The 17,092-nt window shown below is 45.8% G+C and overlaps 2 protein-coding genes across 3 annotated transcripts in view; one reads left to right on the top strand and one right to left on the bottom strand.

Moving 5' to 3' along the window:
• Positions 1 to 2,600: 2,600 nt before the first annotated feature.
• Positions 2,601 to 17,092, bottom strand: part of FAM186A (family with sequence similarity 186 member A) — a 160,105-nt gene continuing 145,613 nt past the window's right edge. For both annotated transcript variants that reach the window (XM_029595003.1, XM_029595004.1), the window contains exon 8: positions 2,601 to 2,742. In XM_029595003.1, coding sequence (XP_029450863.1) covers positions 2,721 to 2,742 — 22 coding nt within the window. In that variant the 3' untranslated portion in view covers positions 2,601 to 2,720. The remainder of the gene's footprint in view (positions 2,743 to 17,092) is intronic.
• LOC115087606 (protein NYNRIN-like) lies at positions 9,875 to 13,564 on the top strand. Its single transcript, XM_029595005.1, has one exon. It carries the CDS (start codon positions 9,888 to 9,890, stop codon positions 13,011 to 13,013), a length of 3,126 nt encoding a protein of 1,041 aa, XP_029450865.1. The 5' UTR covers positions 9,875 to 9,887; the 3' UTR covers positions 13,014 to 13,564.

The following is a 17,092-nucleotide window of genomic DNA, read 5'->3' as shown; positions in this document are numbered from 1 at the left end:
TAGAATTCATTGCCAGAGGATGTGGTTAAAGCAAAAGGTTTGGATAAGTTCCTAGAGGGTAAATCCATAAAGTGGTATTACAGTAATTAATAAGCAAGCTTGTGATCTAATGTTTGGGTACTTGTCAGGTACTTGTGACTTGGATTAGCCACTGTTGGAAACAGGATATTGGGCTTGATGGACCCTTGGTCTGACCCAGTATGGCATATCTTATGTTCTTGTGAGTGAAGGAAGGGGATTGAGTGGGAGGGGGAGTGACGGGGGAGTGATTGGGAGTAAGAGTGAGTGACTGAGAGGGAATGGCAGGGGAGAGAAATGAAGGGAGTGACTGAGGGGTGAGTAGGAATGAAGGGTGAGTGACTGAGAAGGAAGGGTAATGAAGCAAAGGAAAAGGGTGAGTGGAAGTAAGGGGTGAATGACAGGGAAGGTAAGGGGATTGAGTGGGAGGGTGAGTGACAGAGTGAGGGGGATTGAGCGGTAGAGGGAAGGAGGGTGAATGACTGACGGTGAGTGAGAGGGAAGGGAAAAGGGAAGGAGGAAGTAGAAGAGGGGAGTGAGAAGAAGAGAGGATAGAAGGGTGCATGAGTGTGTGAATGAACATGTGTGTATATGAGAGAGAAAGGAGGACATTTGTGTGTATCCTCCTCTCCTTCCCCTTACTAATAATCCAAATCTATAATCTCAGGGTAACTGGAAATGAAAGGTTTCCAGGTATGGAGGTGGGGGGGGGGGGATTTTTTTTTATCCTTAGTTTTAATTATTGGATGTTTGATATGTCTGCTGTTTTGAACTATTTTATTGATTTTGGGGAAATGTTTAAAGTTTTATAGTTTTTTTTATTCTTATTCTTAATTATTAGGTGATGTCATATTTGTCATCTGTTTTGAAATATGCTTTTTATTAGTATGGTTTTCTCACTGTTATAATTGATTTATATTTCTTGACTTTGTTTTATGAGGAATGGTGATATTTCTGTTTTTGATTTATTGCACTGCATACAAGTCTGGCTTTTAGTAGTTTCCAGTTCTTTTTTTTTTGTCTGTGCCATACTATTTATTCTTTATGGCTTGCATTTATGACTGAGGTTCGGTGTCCTGCTAGTTGGGAAAATGCCTTGTACCTGTTGGGTTGAAGGCTTTTCTGATTTTGATAGACACTGGTGATCCATGATTAAAGAGGCACCTTGGTGCTAAAAAAAAATGATGGGGCTTAAACCTGCTGGATACCAAAATGCCTGAAGCAAATGGTGGAGATTTGATTGCTGTGCCGAGGGCTTGATGTGTCCTGCTCTGCCCCGCCCCACCCTCCCACCTTCATTGTACTCGATAATTTGTAATCTGGCCCCAGTACAAAAAGGTTTGCCCACCCCTGGTCTAGGTCACAGAGTGCTTCAGTATAAAACTTATTCAATGGGCAAGTGCCTTCGTTTGACTGAATAATCAGCTTCTTAGAACCATGAGTCTGGATTTCAACTATAAAAGAAATAACATAAAAACATAAATTGCCATACTGGGTCAGGCCAAGGGTCCATCAAGCCCAGCATCCTGTTTCCAACAGAGGCCAAACCAGGCCTCAAGAACCTGGCAATTACCCAAACATTAAGAAGATCCCATGCTACTGATGCCAGTAATAGCAGAGGGCATTTCGTAAGTCATCTTGATTAATAGCAGTTAATGGACCTCTCCAAGAACTTATTCAAACATTTTTTAAACCCAGCTACACTAACTGCACTAACCACATCCTCTGGCAACAAATTCCAGAGCTTAATTGTGCATTGAGTGAAATAATTTTCTATGATTAGTTTTAAATGTGCTACTTGCTAACTTCATGGAGTGTCCCCTAGTCCTTCTATTATCCGAAAGGTTAAATAACTGATTCACATCTACCCATTCTAGACCTCTTATGATTTTAAAGACCTCTATCATATCCCCCCTCAGCCATCTCTTCTCCAAGCTGAAAAGTCCTAACCTCTTTAGTCTTTCCTCATAGGGGAGCTGTTTCATCCCTTTATCATTTTGGTAGCCCTTCTCTGTACCTTCTCCATCGCAACTATATCTGTTTTGAGATGCGGTGACCAGAATTGCACACAGTATTAAAAGTGTGGTCTCACCATGGAGGGATACAGAGGCATTATGACATTTTTTCATTTTATTCACTATTTCCTTCCTAATTATTCCTAACAGTCTGCTTGCTTTTTTGACTGCTGAGCTGACGATTTTAAAGTATTATCCACTATGATGCCTGGATCTTTTTCCTGGGTGGTAGCTCCTATTATGGAACCTAACATCGTGTAACTACAGCAAGGGTTATTTTTCCATATATGCAACACCTCACACTTGTCCACATTAAATTTCATCCGCCATTTTGATGCCAAATCTTCTAGTCTCGCAAGGTCCTCCTGCAATTTATCACAATCCGCTTGTGATTTAACTACTCTGAATAATTTTGTATCATCTGCAATTGTGATAACCTCACTCGTCGTATTCCTTTCCAGATCATTTATATATATATTGAAAAGCACCGGTCCAAGTACAGATCCCTGAGGCACTCCACTATTTACCCTTTTCCACTGAGAAAATTGACCATTTAATCCTACTCTTGGTTTCCTGGGATCTTTTATTAAAGTTGTGTTTATTTTTATTCTTGGAGACAAGCTTTAGCAACATGGTGATACTGGCTCTGTAGTTCTGGAAATAAATGTAATCGCTTCTGGACATTCTTCAGCTTGAAAACTCCTGAATCCTAAAAGCAAGCAAAATGCAAATTTAAACACCACCCAAGCAAAGGTGAAAATGTAAGAAATATGTCCGAGGGAACGTAAAGAAAGAAAAGATTACCTTTCCCCCCTAAAACTAAAATGAAAAGAAACAAGATTTTATTTGGAGGAATGTAAGTAGTATGTTACTTTCCTTTGGCTATGTGTTTACAAGTTGTTGCATTCCTACCTTGTTTCTATGGTGCCCTTCTTACAGACAATGGCAGCATTTTACTAGCCCTTAGGGATGTGAATCGTTTTTTGACGATTTAAAATATCGTCCGATATATTTTAAATCGTCAAAAATCGTTAGAGCCACGATATAATAACAATTCCCCCGATTTATCGTCAAAAAATCGTAAATCGGGGGAAGGGGGAGGGCGGGAAAACCGGCACACTAAAACAACCCTAAAACCCACCCCGACCCTTTAAAATAAATCCCCCACCCTCCCGAACCCCCCCAAAATGCCTTAAATTACCTGGGGTCCAGAGGAAGGGTCCCGGTGTGATCTTTTACTCTCGGACCTCCGTGCGTTGTAGAAATGGCGCCGGCGCTACCTTTGACCTGTCTCCTACCGCGAATCGTTTTTCCGTACGCAAAATGGCGCCGGCCGTACGGCAACACGATTCGACTGCAGGAGGTCGTTCCAGACCCCCGCTGGACTTTTGGCAAGTCTTGTGGGGGTCAGGAGGCCCCCCCAAGCTGGCCAAAAGTCCCTAGGGGTCCAGCAGGGGTCCTACGCTCCTGACGGGGGACAAAAAAAACAAAATGGCGCCGGCGCTACCTTTGCCCTGTCATATGACAGGTCAAAGGTAGCGCCGGCACCATTTCTACAACGCACGGAGGTCCAAGAGTAAAAGATCACACCGGGACCCTTCCTCTGGACCCCAGGTAATTTAAGGCATTTTGGGGGGGGTTCGGGAGGGTGGGGGATTTATTTTAAAGGGTCGGGGTGGGTTTTAGGGATGTTTTAGTGTGCCGGTTTTCGATTTACACGATTTACACGATATTTAAAAAACCCAAACTGCGACGATCCGATTCCCTCCCCCTCCCAGCCGAAATCGATCGTTAAGACGATCGATCACACGATTCACATCTCTACTAGCCCTACATAAACCAGTATCTGATAGAGAAAGGAAAGACCCAGCAAGGTATTCAGGGTTTTGTGAAAGGCTAGTTTGCATGAATACAAAAGGATACGTAATGTATGCAAATGTTACTTTAAAATATTCATTCTGGCTATCCCAGGGGCATAGGGTGACTGCTGAAGTTGGTGGTGCATCAGAAAATTTGCTGCTGCCTTCCTAGCCTGACATAATCAGCAAGGCTGGGTCCAAAATGTCTTCTTTGATGTGGCAACACCTGCAAACTGAGCCAGCCTTTGATGACGACTGTCAGGCTATATGGGAGGTAGTTCAGCATGTCAGCAGGCCCAGAGCAGGGCTTTTCTTTATATGTAACTAGTGCCAGCAGTCAGGAACAGCTCAGGGCAATCTGGTGAATGAAGCAAGGGCTGGGGATGATGAAGGAGTTCGATTCCATGAACCCTTGAAGACTGCACCGCGAAGACGCTTCTCGTCTCATCATCCCCGCAGTGAAACGCACAGCCATCTTGATTCACTAACATTTGCAACGCAAACGGAACCTAATACGTAGTAACGTACTGACGTACTCACGCACTAACATTTAGTGAAACGTAACTCCATTTTGGAATTATAATTTGTATTGTATTAATACGAACGCCGCTGCAAATGTCTAACCTGTCAATAAAATGACGAAACAATAGTCTGATAATAAGCTACACCTCCTGAAGACCACGCTAGCTTTTGCTTATTCAGCAGTTTGTAATTTGTTTGTTCAGCAAAACCAGAACGCATGTGTGAAAGATAAGAGCTGTAAAGTGTATAAAGGTTTGCTGCAAAGGGGGCGTGGCATGCAGTTGTACTAAGCCGTTGTCTTAGCTGCATCTTGCTGGCAATAAAAGTTTTTTCTTTACGGATCAGTTGTCTGGGCCTCCTTACTGACTAAAAAGAGACGGTTACATTGGCGAGCCAGCCAGGAGGTCCCGGAGACGCTATTTTAGCTCTCCAGAAGGTCCGGTAGTTTGGTGGCGGAGCAGTCCCCCAGACGTACCTGGTGAGTGGCCACCGCTGAGTTCAGCGATCAGGTTTCTGAGGGGACCGTTCCACAGAAATTCTGCTGGGACCTCTGGGTTGATGATTCGGGAAGAAGGCTTTCATGACGATCGGAAGACCCCTGCAGGCGAGTATTATGGGTACATGGAAATAAGTAAAGAATAGCTAGCTAAGGAAATAACCGGTCCATCCCCGGCGGACCGAGGGGGCCTTGATCACACCCCACGCAGTGTGTTAGTAGGAACCCCGTTCCGAAGACCACGCGCATGAACAGGAAAAAGTACAAGTAATAAGTAAAGCATATGCTAGTGGGAATAGGTTTCTTGTTGTGTGAAAGAGAGTGAATGGCCTCGCAGTTCTAGGCCGGGCTGACCGCGTCCTAGTCGGGGCGATTGTGACCCTTTGTGTCTGACGGATACGGACCCCTTACCTATCCGTCTTCCCTTCCCTTCTTTGTCTGTGAATTCTATCCTGATGGGAGGGGGCGGCTCGACTCCATTAAAAGTCATGACGGAACACTATAGTGAAGTGTTCGATGGACATAAATGTACAAAGCCCGGAATGATTCAACGATGCACCCATAGGTGGCCCAGTTTGTGTGTAAATTGGCCTCCAGTAGGAACTTTCAATTTCCAAACGGCCACAAGGGTCCAGAAAATAGTCATACGAGAAGGGAATCCGGGCTGCCCTGAGGATATACCGTACATAACCGCTTGGATTGCAGTTATTGAAAATCCTCCGAAGTGGGCAAAAAAGCTAGTAGAGGGAGCCGCCCTTGTAATGATAACTCAAGTACGCAAGATGGAGGACAGGAAGTCCTCAATCCGGAAGAGAAGGGGAAAGGCGGCCATATTGGAACCTAAAGAGCATGCGTCATCTGCGGCGGCCATATTTGTAGTGCAAGGGAGTTCACGGACTCCAGAAAAAAAAATTAAACCCCTGCCGTCCGCAGCAGTGCCCGACGCTGAAATTATCTTGCCGCCACCATATGCCCCTAGTTGTCCCCTCATATATCCTACGCCACCAAACCCTCAAGCCCCCTCCAATGCGCAAGCTGATCCTAGAGTCGCACCGGCTCATGAAGAACCACCTGAAGCGGCAACCGCAAAGATAGAAAGCGGCAGCGAGCCGTCCGTGGCCGATGGAACTCGCAGTAAAACCCAAGCCGCAGCAAGTTTGCAATTACCAATTAGAGAAACATCAACTGTAGTTCCTGTAGTCCCGACTGAAGAAAACGAACATCGCACTACGCAAACGATAAAATTATTTACTTACATACCTTTTACATCTAGCGATCTTTTCAATTGGAAACAGCTTGGGCCATCATACGCTGAAAAGCCAGAACAGATGATAGACTTTTTATGGGGCATTTTTGCAGCCCACAACCCCAACTGGGCTGACGTTCGGCATCTAGCCTCCATTCTTTTTACCACTGAAGAACGCCGACAAATACAATTAAACATGGAAGAGGCAGCCCGATTAGGAGCCGGATCAGATGGGCGTCCCGAAGACGTAGTAAGGGACTTAGCCCCGACTGCAGATCCTAACTGGGATTTCCAGACCGCGGCAGGGCGGGAACGAATCACCGCCTATCAGACCGCGTTTCTTGAAGCCTTAAGGAAAGGAAAGCAGAAAATTGTAAACATGGGCAAAATCCAAGATGTGCTGCAGAAGAAAGACGAGTCCCCTGGAAACTTTTTGGAGCGATTAATGGATACATATCGCCAATACAGCCCATTTGATCCAGAGGACCCCAAGTATCAACCCATTATAGTAATGAGCTTCGTTGGACAGTCTTACCCAGACATTCGCCGGAAGTTGCAAAAACAGGAAGGGTTCGAGGGAATGAATATTAGCCAATTAAAAGCCATGGCCGATAAAGTCTATGTAAACCGAGAACCGGATGGAGACAGGAAGGAAAAGAAAGAAACTAGGAAGTTAAGAGAAAGTGTCAGTTTGTTAGCCGCAGCGTTGGAAGAAACTAATTTCGGGAACCCGTCCAAGCAATATCACGGGTATCCCGGACCCCGAGGAAGGGGCAGATCGCCCTCTAGAGGGCCGCCAAGAGGACGAGCAAATAGAGGAGGATCGCTTAGAGGCGGAAGAATGCCATTGGGAACCAATCAATGTGCATATTGTAAACAAGAAGGACATTGGAAAGCTGAGTGTCCGGAGTCCCTGCAAGCAAAGCAGGAAGGAGATACTCCGTCCAAACTTAAGGAACCAGGATGGCAGATGACCGTGGGCGAAACTTCCGGCGAAGATAGTGAAGCATGACTAGACAGGGGAGCACTTCCCATTGACCCCCTGGTGGAAATAAAAGTTGGGGCTGAAACATTTAAGGGATTGCTAGACACGGGAGCGCAAAGATCCGTGATGACCACAGCCATCACTATACCTACGTCGAAAAATATCTCCATAGTTGGAGCCTCTGGAAAACCACTAATCGCTCCCTTCCTCCAGAAACGGCAGGTTACAGTAGGAGGACAATTAGTGTCCCACCAATTCCTTTACGTGCCAGGGTGCCCAGTACCACTGATAGGGAGAGACCTCCTGTGTAAATTAAGAGCCACCCTGCAATTTGAACCCACCGGTGAAATCAAGGCATCCTTTGCCGATAATCCAGTCTCTCTCATTTGTCCACTCCAAGAGGAATGGAGGCTACATCTCCCCGTTGTCGAACAAATCACCCAACATCGATATGAAGTGAATACTAGGGATGTGAATCGTTTTCCATATCGTCTTAACGATAGAAATCGTGTGGCAGGGCAAGAAAATCGTCTTAGGCACGATTTTTTAGTTAAAAAATCGTTAAAAATCGTTTTTTCCGATTAGTGCGCACTAACGGGAGTTAGTGCGCACTAACTGGGAGATAGTGCGCACTAACTGAAAATGATACAATTTGACACTTTTCAGGTCAGTTAAGGTCAGTTTAGGAATGAATATGTATTCCTATTGGCTGCCCTCTTATTTATTCATGTTACCAAGTTTCCTACTGACAGTATATGGGGGATGGGAAATGGAAACAGTTGGTAGCTTGACAAAACAAGTAATGTGATCAGTCAATGTGACTAGAACTTGTGCCCTAACCCTGATACCAGGGGTATTGTGATCTTCCTGCACACAGTGCCCTATCCCTATTAATACCAGGAGTGTTGTGATCTTCCTGCACACAGTGCCCTATCCCTAATACCAGGGGTGTTGTGATCTTCCTGCACACAGTGCCCTATTCCTGATACTGGGGGTGTTGTGATCTTCCTGCACACAGTGCCCTATTCCTGATACCGGGGGTGTTGTGATCTTCTTGCACACATCCCGATATCAGGGATAGGGCACTGCATGCAGGAAGATCACAACACTCCTGGTATTAATAGGGATAGGGCACTGCATGCAGGAAGATCACAACACTCCTGGTATTAATAGGGATAGGGCACTGCATGCAGGAAGATCACAACACCCCTGGTATCAGGGATAGGGCCCTGTGTGCAGGAAGATCACAATACCCCGGAGGAGTGAGGGTCAGGCAGCTCCCCCCTGTCTGTGAAGCCAGCCTCTCACTAGTAATGCAGGGAGGGAGCTGTCTCAGACTTCACCATCCTCCCCCCCCCCCTCACCCACACACCATTCACTAGCTGGGACATGGGGGAAGGCAGGAGTGAGGGTCAGGCAGCTCCCCCCTGTCTGCGAAGCCAGCCTCTCACTAGTAATGCAGGGAGGGAGCTGTCTCAGACTTCACCATCCTCCCCCCCCCTCACCCACACACCATTCACTAGCTGGGACATGGGGGAAGTCAGGAGTGAGGGTCAGGCAGCTCCCCCCTGTCTGTGAAGCCAGCCTCTCACTAGTAATGCAGGGAGGGAGCTGTCTCAGACTTCACCATCCTCCCCCCCCCCCCCTCACCCACACACCATTCACTAGCTGGGACATGGGGGAAGTCAGGAGTGAGGGTCAGGCAGCTCCCCCCTGTCTGTGAAGCCAGCCTCTCACTAGTAATGCAGGGAGGGAGCTGTCTCAGACTGGTATCAGGGTTAGGGCACTGTGTGCAGGAAGATCACAACACTCCTGGTATTAATAGGGATAGGGCACTGTAAGAGATGACTGTAGTAGATTGAATAAAGATCTGATGTTTCTGCTCTCCTCACACCAAACAAAAACAACACACAAGCAGAGAAGCCCTTCTTACAAAGCTGAGCTAGTGAGTTAAGTAGGAGGAAAAGTAAACATACTGGTGCCAGTGTGGCTACTTAAAAAATACACTTACCAACAATCAATTACATATATTTGAACTGTGTACAGTTCCAGCCAGGACCACCTTTCTAAAATGCACAGTGATTGGCAAATTCAACATGCACTAGCATTTCAGGTGCCTGCTAACAAAAATAATAAACAAACAAGTTCTAGTCACGTGAGTGCTGATCATTACATTACTTTTTTTGTCAAGCTTCCAACTGTTTCCATTTCACATCCCCCAACCATATTGGTAACATCAATAGATAAGAGCACAGCCAGCCAATAGGAATACATACATACATATTCATTCCTAAGTGACCTTTACTGACCTGGGAAGTGTGAACACTTTGTTTCATTTTCTGTTGGTGTTCGTTAGTTTCCAGTTCCATTTCCCATCCCCCCAACCATCACCTCAGTGGTAACCTTGGTAACATCAATAGATAAGAGGGCAGCCAGCCAATAGGAACACATATTCATTCCTAACTGACCTTCAGTGACCTGGAAAGTGTTTATTTGTATCATTTTCAGTTAGTGCGCACTAAATCGAGTTAGTGCGCACTAACGGGGAGTTAGTGCACACTAACTCGAGTTAGTGCGCACTAACACGATTTAACGATTTTTAACGATAAATCGTTAGAATTTCTATTGTATCGTGTTCTATAACGATTTAAGACGATATAAACATTATCGGACGATAATTTTAATCGTTGAAAAACGATTCACATCCCTAGTGAATACTCCTCTGAACGAACAACGAAGACAGCTAATGGATAGCGTGCCCAAAGTATGGTCCGAGCAAAATCCAGGAGGAGTAGCCATCGACGCCAACCCAGTATGGATCGAGATGAAACAGAATGCACAGGTGATCAATCAACCTCAATACCCCATTCCATATATGGCCAGGCAAGGAATCCAGATACATCTGCAAAGACTGTATGATTTGGGTATTCTCAGACGAATCCGATCTGCTTGGAACACCCCTTTGCTGCCCGTAAAGAAACCCGGTTCTTCTGACTACCGACCTGTACAAGATTTACGGAAAGTGAACAATCAAGTAGCAGATCTAGTAGCTCTCGTACCCAATCCATACTCAATCTTGGCTCAAGTTTCCCCTACATCCAAGTGGTACAGTGTCATTGACCTCAAGGATGCTTTCTTCTCCGTTCCAGTAGCTGAAGAATGCCAGAAGATCTTTGCCTTCACATGGGAAAATGCACAAACTGGAATCAAGCAGCAGTACACATGGACTCGCTTACCGCAAGAATTTAAGCACTCACCCACGATGTTCGGGGAGCAACTGGCAAAAGACTTGAAGATGTACCAAGTCACGTATGGGCCAGTCATACAATATGTGGATGACCTTCTGTTGTTTCGTGACACGTATCACGAATGTGCTATAGCCACACTCCACTTGTTAAAGACGTTGTACTCAAAAGGATACCGTGCAAGTAAAAAGAAGGCGCAAATTTGTGAATTGGAAGTAGAATACTTGGGATTCCAAATTCGGGAAGGTACCCGCTGTCTTGGAATATCCCGTACCAGTTCAATACGAGGTCAACCTGTACCCACTTGCAAGAAGGAGCTCCGAGCATTCCTTGGAGCTGCAGGCTACTGTAGACTGTGGATTGCTAACTACGCTGTCATTGCCCAGTCCCTGTACGACAAGTTGCGGGGAAAGGAGGCAGAATCCCAGCCTTTTCAGTGGGAAACCCAAGAACTGACAAGTTTACAACAACTGAAAGATGCCTTGATTGAACCCCCTGCTCTAGGGTTACCAGATGTAATGAAACCATTCCATCTATTCGTCGATGAAAAGAAAGGAATGGCCATTGGGGTATTGACTCAAACTCTAGGCTCATGGGAACGACCTGTTGCATATCTGTCAAAAGGAATGGACAATGTTGCAAAAGGATGGCCAGGTTGTCTTCGAAGCATTGCGGCTGCATGCTTACTCATTCCAGAAGCAGTCAAATTAACTTTTGGTCAAACTCTGAACGTAACAACTCCTCACACCATTCAAGGATTGCTAGAAACGCATGGACCAAAGTGGATGACTAACTCACGTCTTGTAAAATACCAAGCTTTGCTATGTGAAACGCCTGAAATTCAAATACAAGACAGTAAAAACTTGAACCCGGCCACTCTTATGCCGGCACCTGAACCAGTTGCCCATGATTGTGAAGAAGTCATGACTACAATACATTCCAGTAGACCCGACCTGAGGGATCAACCCTGGCAGGGAGCGTGGACTCTATTTACTGATGGAAGTAGCCAAGTCATTGATGGAATTCGGGTCGCTGGTTATGCTGTTGTCTCTGAAGATGACATCATTGAAGCTGAATCCCTACCTCCCGGGACCTCAGCACAGAAAGCTGAACTAATCGCTCTCACTCGAGCTCTGCAATTGGCAGAAGGACAGACTGTGAATATTTATACAGATTCCAAATATGCTTTCCTCACCATCCAAGTACATGGAGCCCTCTACAAAGAGCGAGGATTCCTCACCGCCGAAGGAAAGCAATTGGCCAATGCATCCGAAATACATCAATTGCTAGATGCCGTGTGGGCACCACAAAAGGTAGCTGTTATGCATTGCAAAGCCCACACAGGAAAATCAGATCCCGTGGCTAAAGGGAACCAATGGGCAGACAAAACAGCGAAAGAAGCAGCCCGTGCCCATATACCATACACCTCAGCTACAACCTATCCACTTCTACAATTCCCAACAGAAACTCCTACCTATTCAACGGAAGAGAATGAGTGGGCACAGTCTGAGAAGTTCCACAACCGTGATGGCTGGTGGATACTGCAAGATAACAAAATATGGATACCTGAAGCATTAGCTTGGACTATTGTCAAAGAAGCCCACAACAAAACCCACCTTGGTCGAGATGCATTAATAAAACTGTTGGGAAAAACGTACTACATTAACAAAATCGTACAATTAACAAAGCATGCTATCAGTCAGTGTATCACATGTGCAAGAAATAATCCTAGAACTGGACCTGGTCCTATACCTGGACATATTCTAAGAGGGACAACACCATTTCAAGTTTGCCAAATCGACTTTACTCACATGACTCCATCTAAAGGATATAAAGCAATGTTGGTGGCTGTCTGTACCTATACTGGATGGATCGAAGCCACACCGACACGAACTGAGACTGCTAAAGAAATTGTGTCTCTGCTACTTCACCAAATCTTACCTCGCTACGGATTACCAAGGCAGATAAACTCGGACAATGGACCAGCTTTCACCAGTGAAGTTATCCAACAGCTGAGTCGAATTCTGGGTATCAAATGGCATCTGCACTGCGCATGGCGACCACAAAGTAGTGGAGCCGTTGAACGAGCTAATAGAACTTTGAAAAATCAGATAGCTAAACTATGCCAAGAGACAAAGATCAAATGGCCAGATATCCTACCCTTAGCCTTGCTGCATATACGGTGTAGTCCAAGAAGGTCCGGTCTTACCCCATATGAAATGATGTATGCAAGACCTCCACCTCTACCTTCTTTTCCTGAATCACTACAGATACAAGGGGAATTGTCCCTTAACAACCAGCTCAAAGGGCTATATAACACAGTCATTGCCATCCAGAATTACACCTGTGACATTGAACCGATTGTCTTGCTAACCCCGACCCATCCATTTCAAATTGGAGATTCTGTATGGGTGAAGGACTGGGATGAATCAGATTTCCTCAAACCACGATGGAAGGGTCCATACACAGTGCTATTAACTACTCCTACTGCTGTCAAGGTCTCTGGATGCCCTTCGTGGATTCACTGGACCCGCTTGAAACCTGCTGCCTCCAGTTGGCAGGTCTCCAGGATAGGGGACAACAAGTTAAAGTTCACCCACTACAGACAGCAAATTAATCCGGGGTAAATGACTTTGACTCTAGTACTTTGCCACAACGGTACTAACCTATACATTTTTCTTCCTTTCAGAATCAATCAACTGAACTACTAACAAGGCAACGCATAAGGTGGTTACTAAATCTCTCCTGCCATGAGATACAGTCTTCTACAACTTATTCTACTGATCTCCTGCTCCTCAACTACTTCACTTATTTTACCACTAAGCAAAAATTGCTCAGAATGCATCAAATTAATCCGTACCACAACTCCAGATGGATTCCAGGTTGTCTCTACCATCATACACCAATCTCAGCCACCCACTTCCTGTGCAACGCAACCTGCATGCGCTCTAAATACTACTCAAGGATATCAGTCTTTTCACCGGTGTCTAGAGGGTGACAAAGTCATTTGTCACACGCCAACAACTCCAAAGTACTACAACATCACCCTAACTGCTGGATTGCCAAAGAGCTATACTTCCACTATAATTCCCGAAGGCAAGGGAATCCTATATTACATCAACTCAACTAAAATTCTCATGGGAAGTGGGTCAAGCGTTACCATCACCTTTGACGCATGCGAAGCAATTGACAAACATCCGAATGCACTTCATTGCGGGTCTCAAGCCTGGAAAAACTCCTATGTTCATAACCACAAGTACCTTTGCCCGTACAACCGAGCCGCCAATCCATCTGGTTGGATACCGTGTCAGGGAGACCTGATTTTGTCGGGTTGGGCTCTAGTGTGTGACTACACAGGAGGAGGCTATCATGGTTGCCACGGCATTGGCAGATTGACGGCAGGAACTGGTAATATTGTGTCCATACAATGGCCCATACGAGGTGAAGGTTCCCCCTGGCAAGATACTTGGGGATTTGGCATCGACGGAACTGGAAAAGACCCAATGACTTACATCACGATCACCCAGCGTAGAGACAAGCCTCGACCAGTTATTCATCAGACCACTGTGGTTGGTTACCAATCCTTCTTTGATGAAATATCCCACGCATCAGAAGAATTGAAGAAGCATACCTTTTCAAATCAAGCGAAGAATATGTTTGTGAATCTGGCGGAGAACATAGCTCTCTCTCTCGAAGTTAAGAATTGTTTTGTCTGCGGAGGCACACACACAGGAGAGCAATGGCCGTGGGAAGCCAAGGAGGTCTTCCAAACCGACCTCGACCACTTAAACACAACTATATCTTACAAACGAAAGACGCATCCATACGAGTGGGCTCTCCAAACAGATGTTATTGGCAGACAATGTATATCACGACAACATTCCCGAATCTATACCACTTCTGTTGGCAATTCACCATGTACAGGGGTCCTCACTGCCAACTTAACCAAACTCACTTGGTGGCAAACGGAGAATTTGACTATGCCCACGACCCTGTGGACTGAATCAACCTTAAACAAAACATGGACTGCCGCTGGGGTGCCCACCACTCTCTTCGCTGCTCCAGATGGATACTACTTTGTTTGTGGCCGAAGAGCTTATGAGCAGTTACCACTCAACTGGTACGGCACCTGTTTCTTGGCCACCATTCGGCCAAGTTTTTTCCTCTTACCAATCACCGCTGGAGAAACCCTAGGTGTGCCTGTCTACAGTCCTATAAAGCCAAGTAAACGTCGTAGAGCTACAAAAGTTTCTATTGGAGATTGGTCAGATCAGGAGTGGCCTCCTGAACGAATTGTACAATATTATGGCCCTGCTACTTGGGCTGAGGATGGTTCTTATGGATATAGAACTCCAATTTATATGTTAAACCGCATCATCCGACTGCAAGCAGTGTTGGAACTCCTGACCAATGATTCGGCACTGGCTCTCAATATCCTTGCTAAGCAGAACACCAAAATCATCACAGCTGTATACCAAAACCGTTTGGCTTTAGACTACCTCCTAGCTCAAGAAGGAGGTGTGTGTGGGAAATTTAATCTCTCTAATTGTTGTTTACAGATTGATGATAAGAGTAAAGTCATCGAAGAGATCACTGATCGGATGATCCGTCTGACCCATGTTCCTGTTCAGACATGGACCGGTGTCCTTGACTGGACGGGGTCCTTACCAAATTGGCTTACTTCAATTCCAGGACTGAAAGATATTCTTCTCCCTCTGCTGTTTTTTATTTTATCTTGCATTTTATTCCCTCTTTGTTTACCTCTCATTTTCAGAAATCTACGATCCATGATTGAAACCATAGCTGATCGCAGAGCAGCTGCTCATGTCATGATGATCAAAAAGTATGTGTCTATCTCCTCCTTCCCTACTTCTGAAGAATCATCCGATTCTGATGTCACATTTGATTCTGATGACGAAAATGATTATTTTGACACTAAACTGTAACTGATCCCATTGGACCACATGGTTGCTAGGGTAAGCCGGGCTACAAAGGGGGGGTGACACCAATAGAGTCCATCCGTCTCAAACCCGTGAAGAAACCAACGACCTGGCAACCTCTTAGGGTCCACCTTACACCTATTATGTATTAATTTTTGCTTCTCGTTTCAGTTACTCAACAACTATTAATGATACTTCTACCTTTCAACAACGTTGAAGTATCAAAGGGGGGAATGAAGGAGTTCGATTCCATGAACCCTTGAAGACTGCACCGCGAAGACGCTTCTCGTCTCATCATCCCCGCAGTGAAACGCACAGCCATCTTGATTCACTAACATTTGCAACGCAAACGGAACCTAATACGTACTGACGTACTCACGCACTAACATTTAGTGAAACGTAACTCCATTTTGGAATTATAATTTGTATTGTATTAATACGAACGCCGCTGCAAATGTCTAACCTGTCAATAAAATGACGAAACAATAGTCTGATAATAAGCTACACCTCCTGAAGACCACGCTAGCTTTTGCTTATTCAGCAGTTTGTAATTTGTTTGTTCAGCAAAACCAGAACGCATGTGTGAAAGATAAGAGCTGTAAAGTGTATAAAGGTTTGCTGCAAAGGGGGCGTGGCATGCAGTTGTACTAAGCCGTTGTCTTAGCTGCATCTTGCTGGCAATAAAAGTTTTTTCTTTACGGATCAGTTGTCTGGGCCTCCTTACTGACTAAAAAGAGACGGTTACAATGAGATGGCCCCCACCTCTACTAAGGTACCCAAAAAGGATACACTCTCCAAGAGACAGGCCCACACCAATTCACCATATTAAAAAATTAAAATAAAATAAAAAATTCGGATTCTGGTATCACCTCTGTAACAGCCACACAAACACCTTCTACTACTACAGTGATGGCTAACCTATGACACGCGTGTCAGAGGTGACACGCCGAGCCGTTTTGGCTGACACGCGCAGCGTTTCGAGGACTATCAGGAATTTATTATTTTTTTTATCGGCTGCGCCGAGCCTTTTCTTTTTCGGCTGCGCCGAGCCTTTAAATGTGTTTTTTAGTTTCCCCCTACCCTCCACCAATGCCCCCGGGCGCAGGGAGGCTCATGCGTCGCAGCGATGAGGCTCAAGACAACGCGCTGATGCTCCTCCTTCCTGCCTGTGTGGCCCCGGAAGTAAACGTTGCCGGAGCCGCGTGGGCAGGAAGGAGGAAGCGAATCAGCACGTGCAGAAGAGGAGGAGCCGCCGCGGGTCGCTGCGAATCCCAAGTCGCAGCGGCCCAAGAAGAGGAAGAGGCCCAGTAGCAGGGCTGCCGCGGCCCGAGAAGATCAGGGCCGCTGCAGAGCCCATCCTGCGGCGACCCGCGAAGAGGAGGCCCAGAGGTGAGAGAGAGGCTGAGGGCCCGTAGAGTGCGTGTATGAGGTGAGTTGAGAGAGAGGACCTGAATGTTTGCAGAGACAGCATGTGAGAGCCTGTGTGTGTGTGTGTGTGAGAGAGAGAGAGAGCATGTGCCAGTGAGAGCCTGTGTATATGAATGATTGTATGAGAGAGCATGTGCCAGTGAGAGCCTGTGTGTATGAATGATTGTATGAGAGAGAGCATGTGCCAGTGAGAGCCTGTGTGTATGAATGATTGTATGAGAGAGCATGTGCCAGTGAGAGCCTGTGTGTATGAATGATTGTATGAGAGAGAGCATGTGCCAGTGAGAGCCTGTGTATATGAATGATTGTATGAGAGAGAGCATGTGCCAGTGAGAGAC

The sequence above is a fragment of the Rhinatrema bivittatum genome, chromosome 3 (genome assembly GCF_901001135.1).
Source record: "Rhinatrema bivittatum chromosome 3, aRhiBiv1.1, whole genome shotgun sequence".
Lineage (NCBI taxonomy): Eukaryota > Metazoa > Chordata > Amphibia > Gymnophiona > Rhinatrematidae > Rhinatrema > Rhinatrema bivittatum.
Note: the sequence above shows the minus strand (reverse complement) of the source record. Positions and strands in the feature narration are given on the sequence as shown.

Excerpts from the sequence above, each read along its gene's own strand:
- LOC115087606 (XM_029595005.1), top strand. The coding sequence starts at position 9,888 with ATGGATAGCGTGCCCAAAGTATGGTCCGAGCAAAATCCAGGAGGAGTA.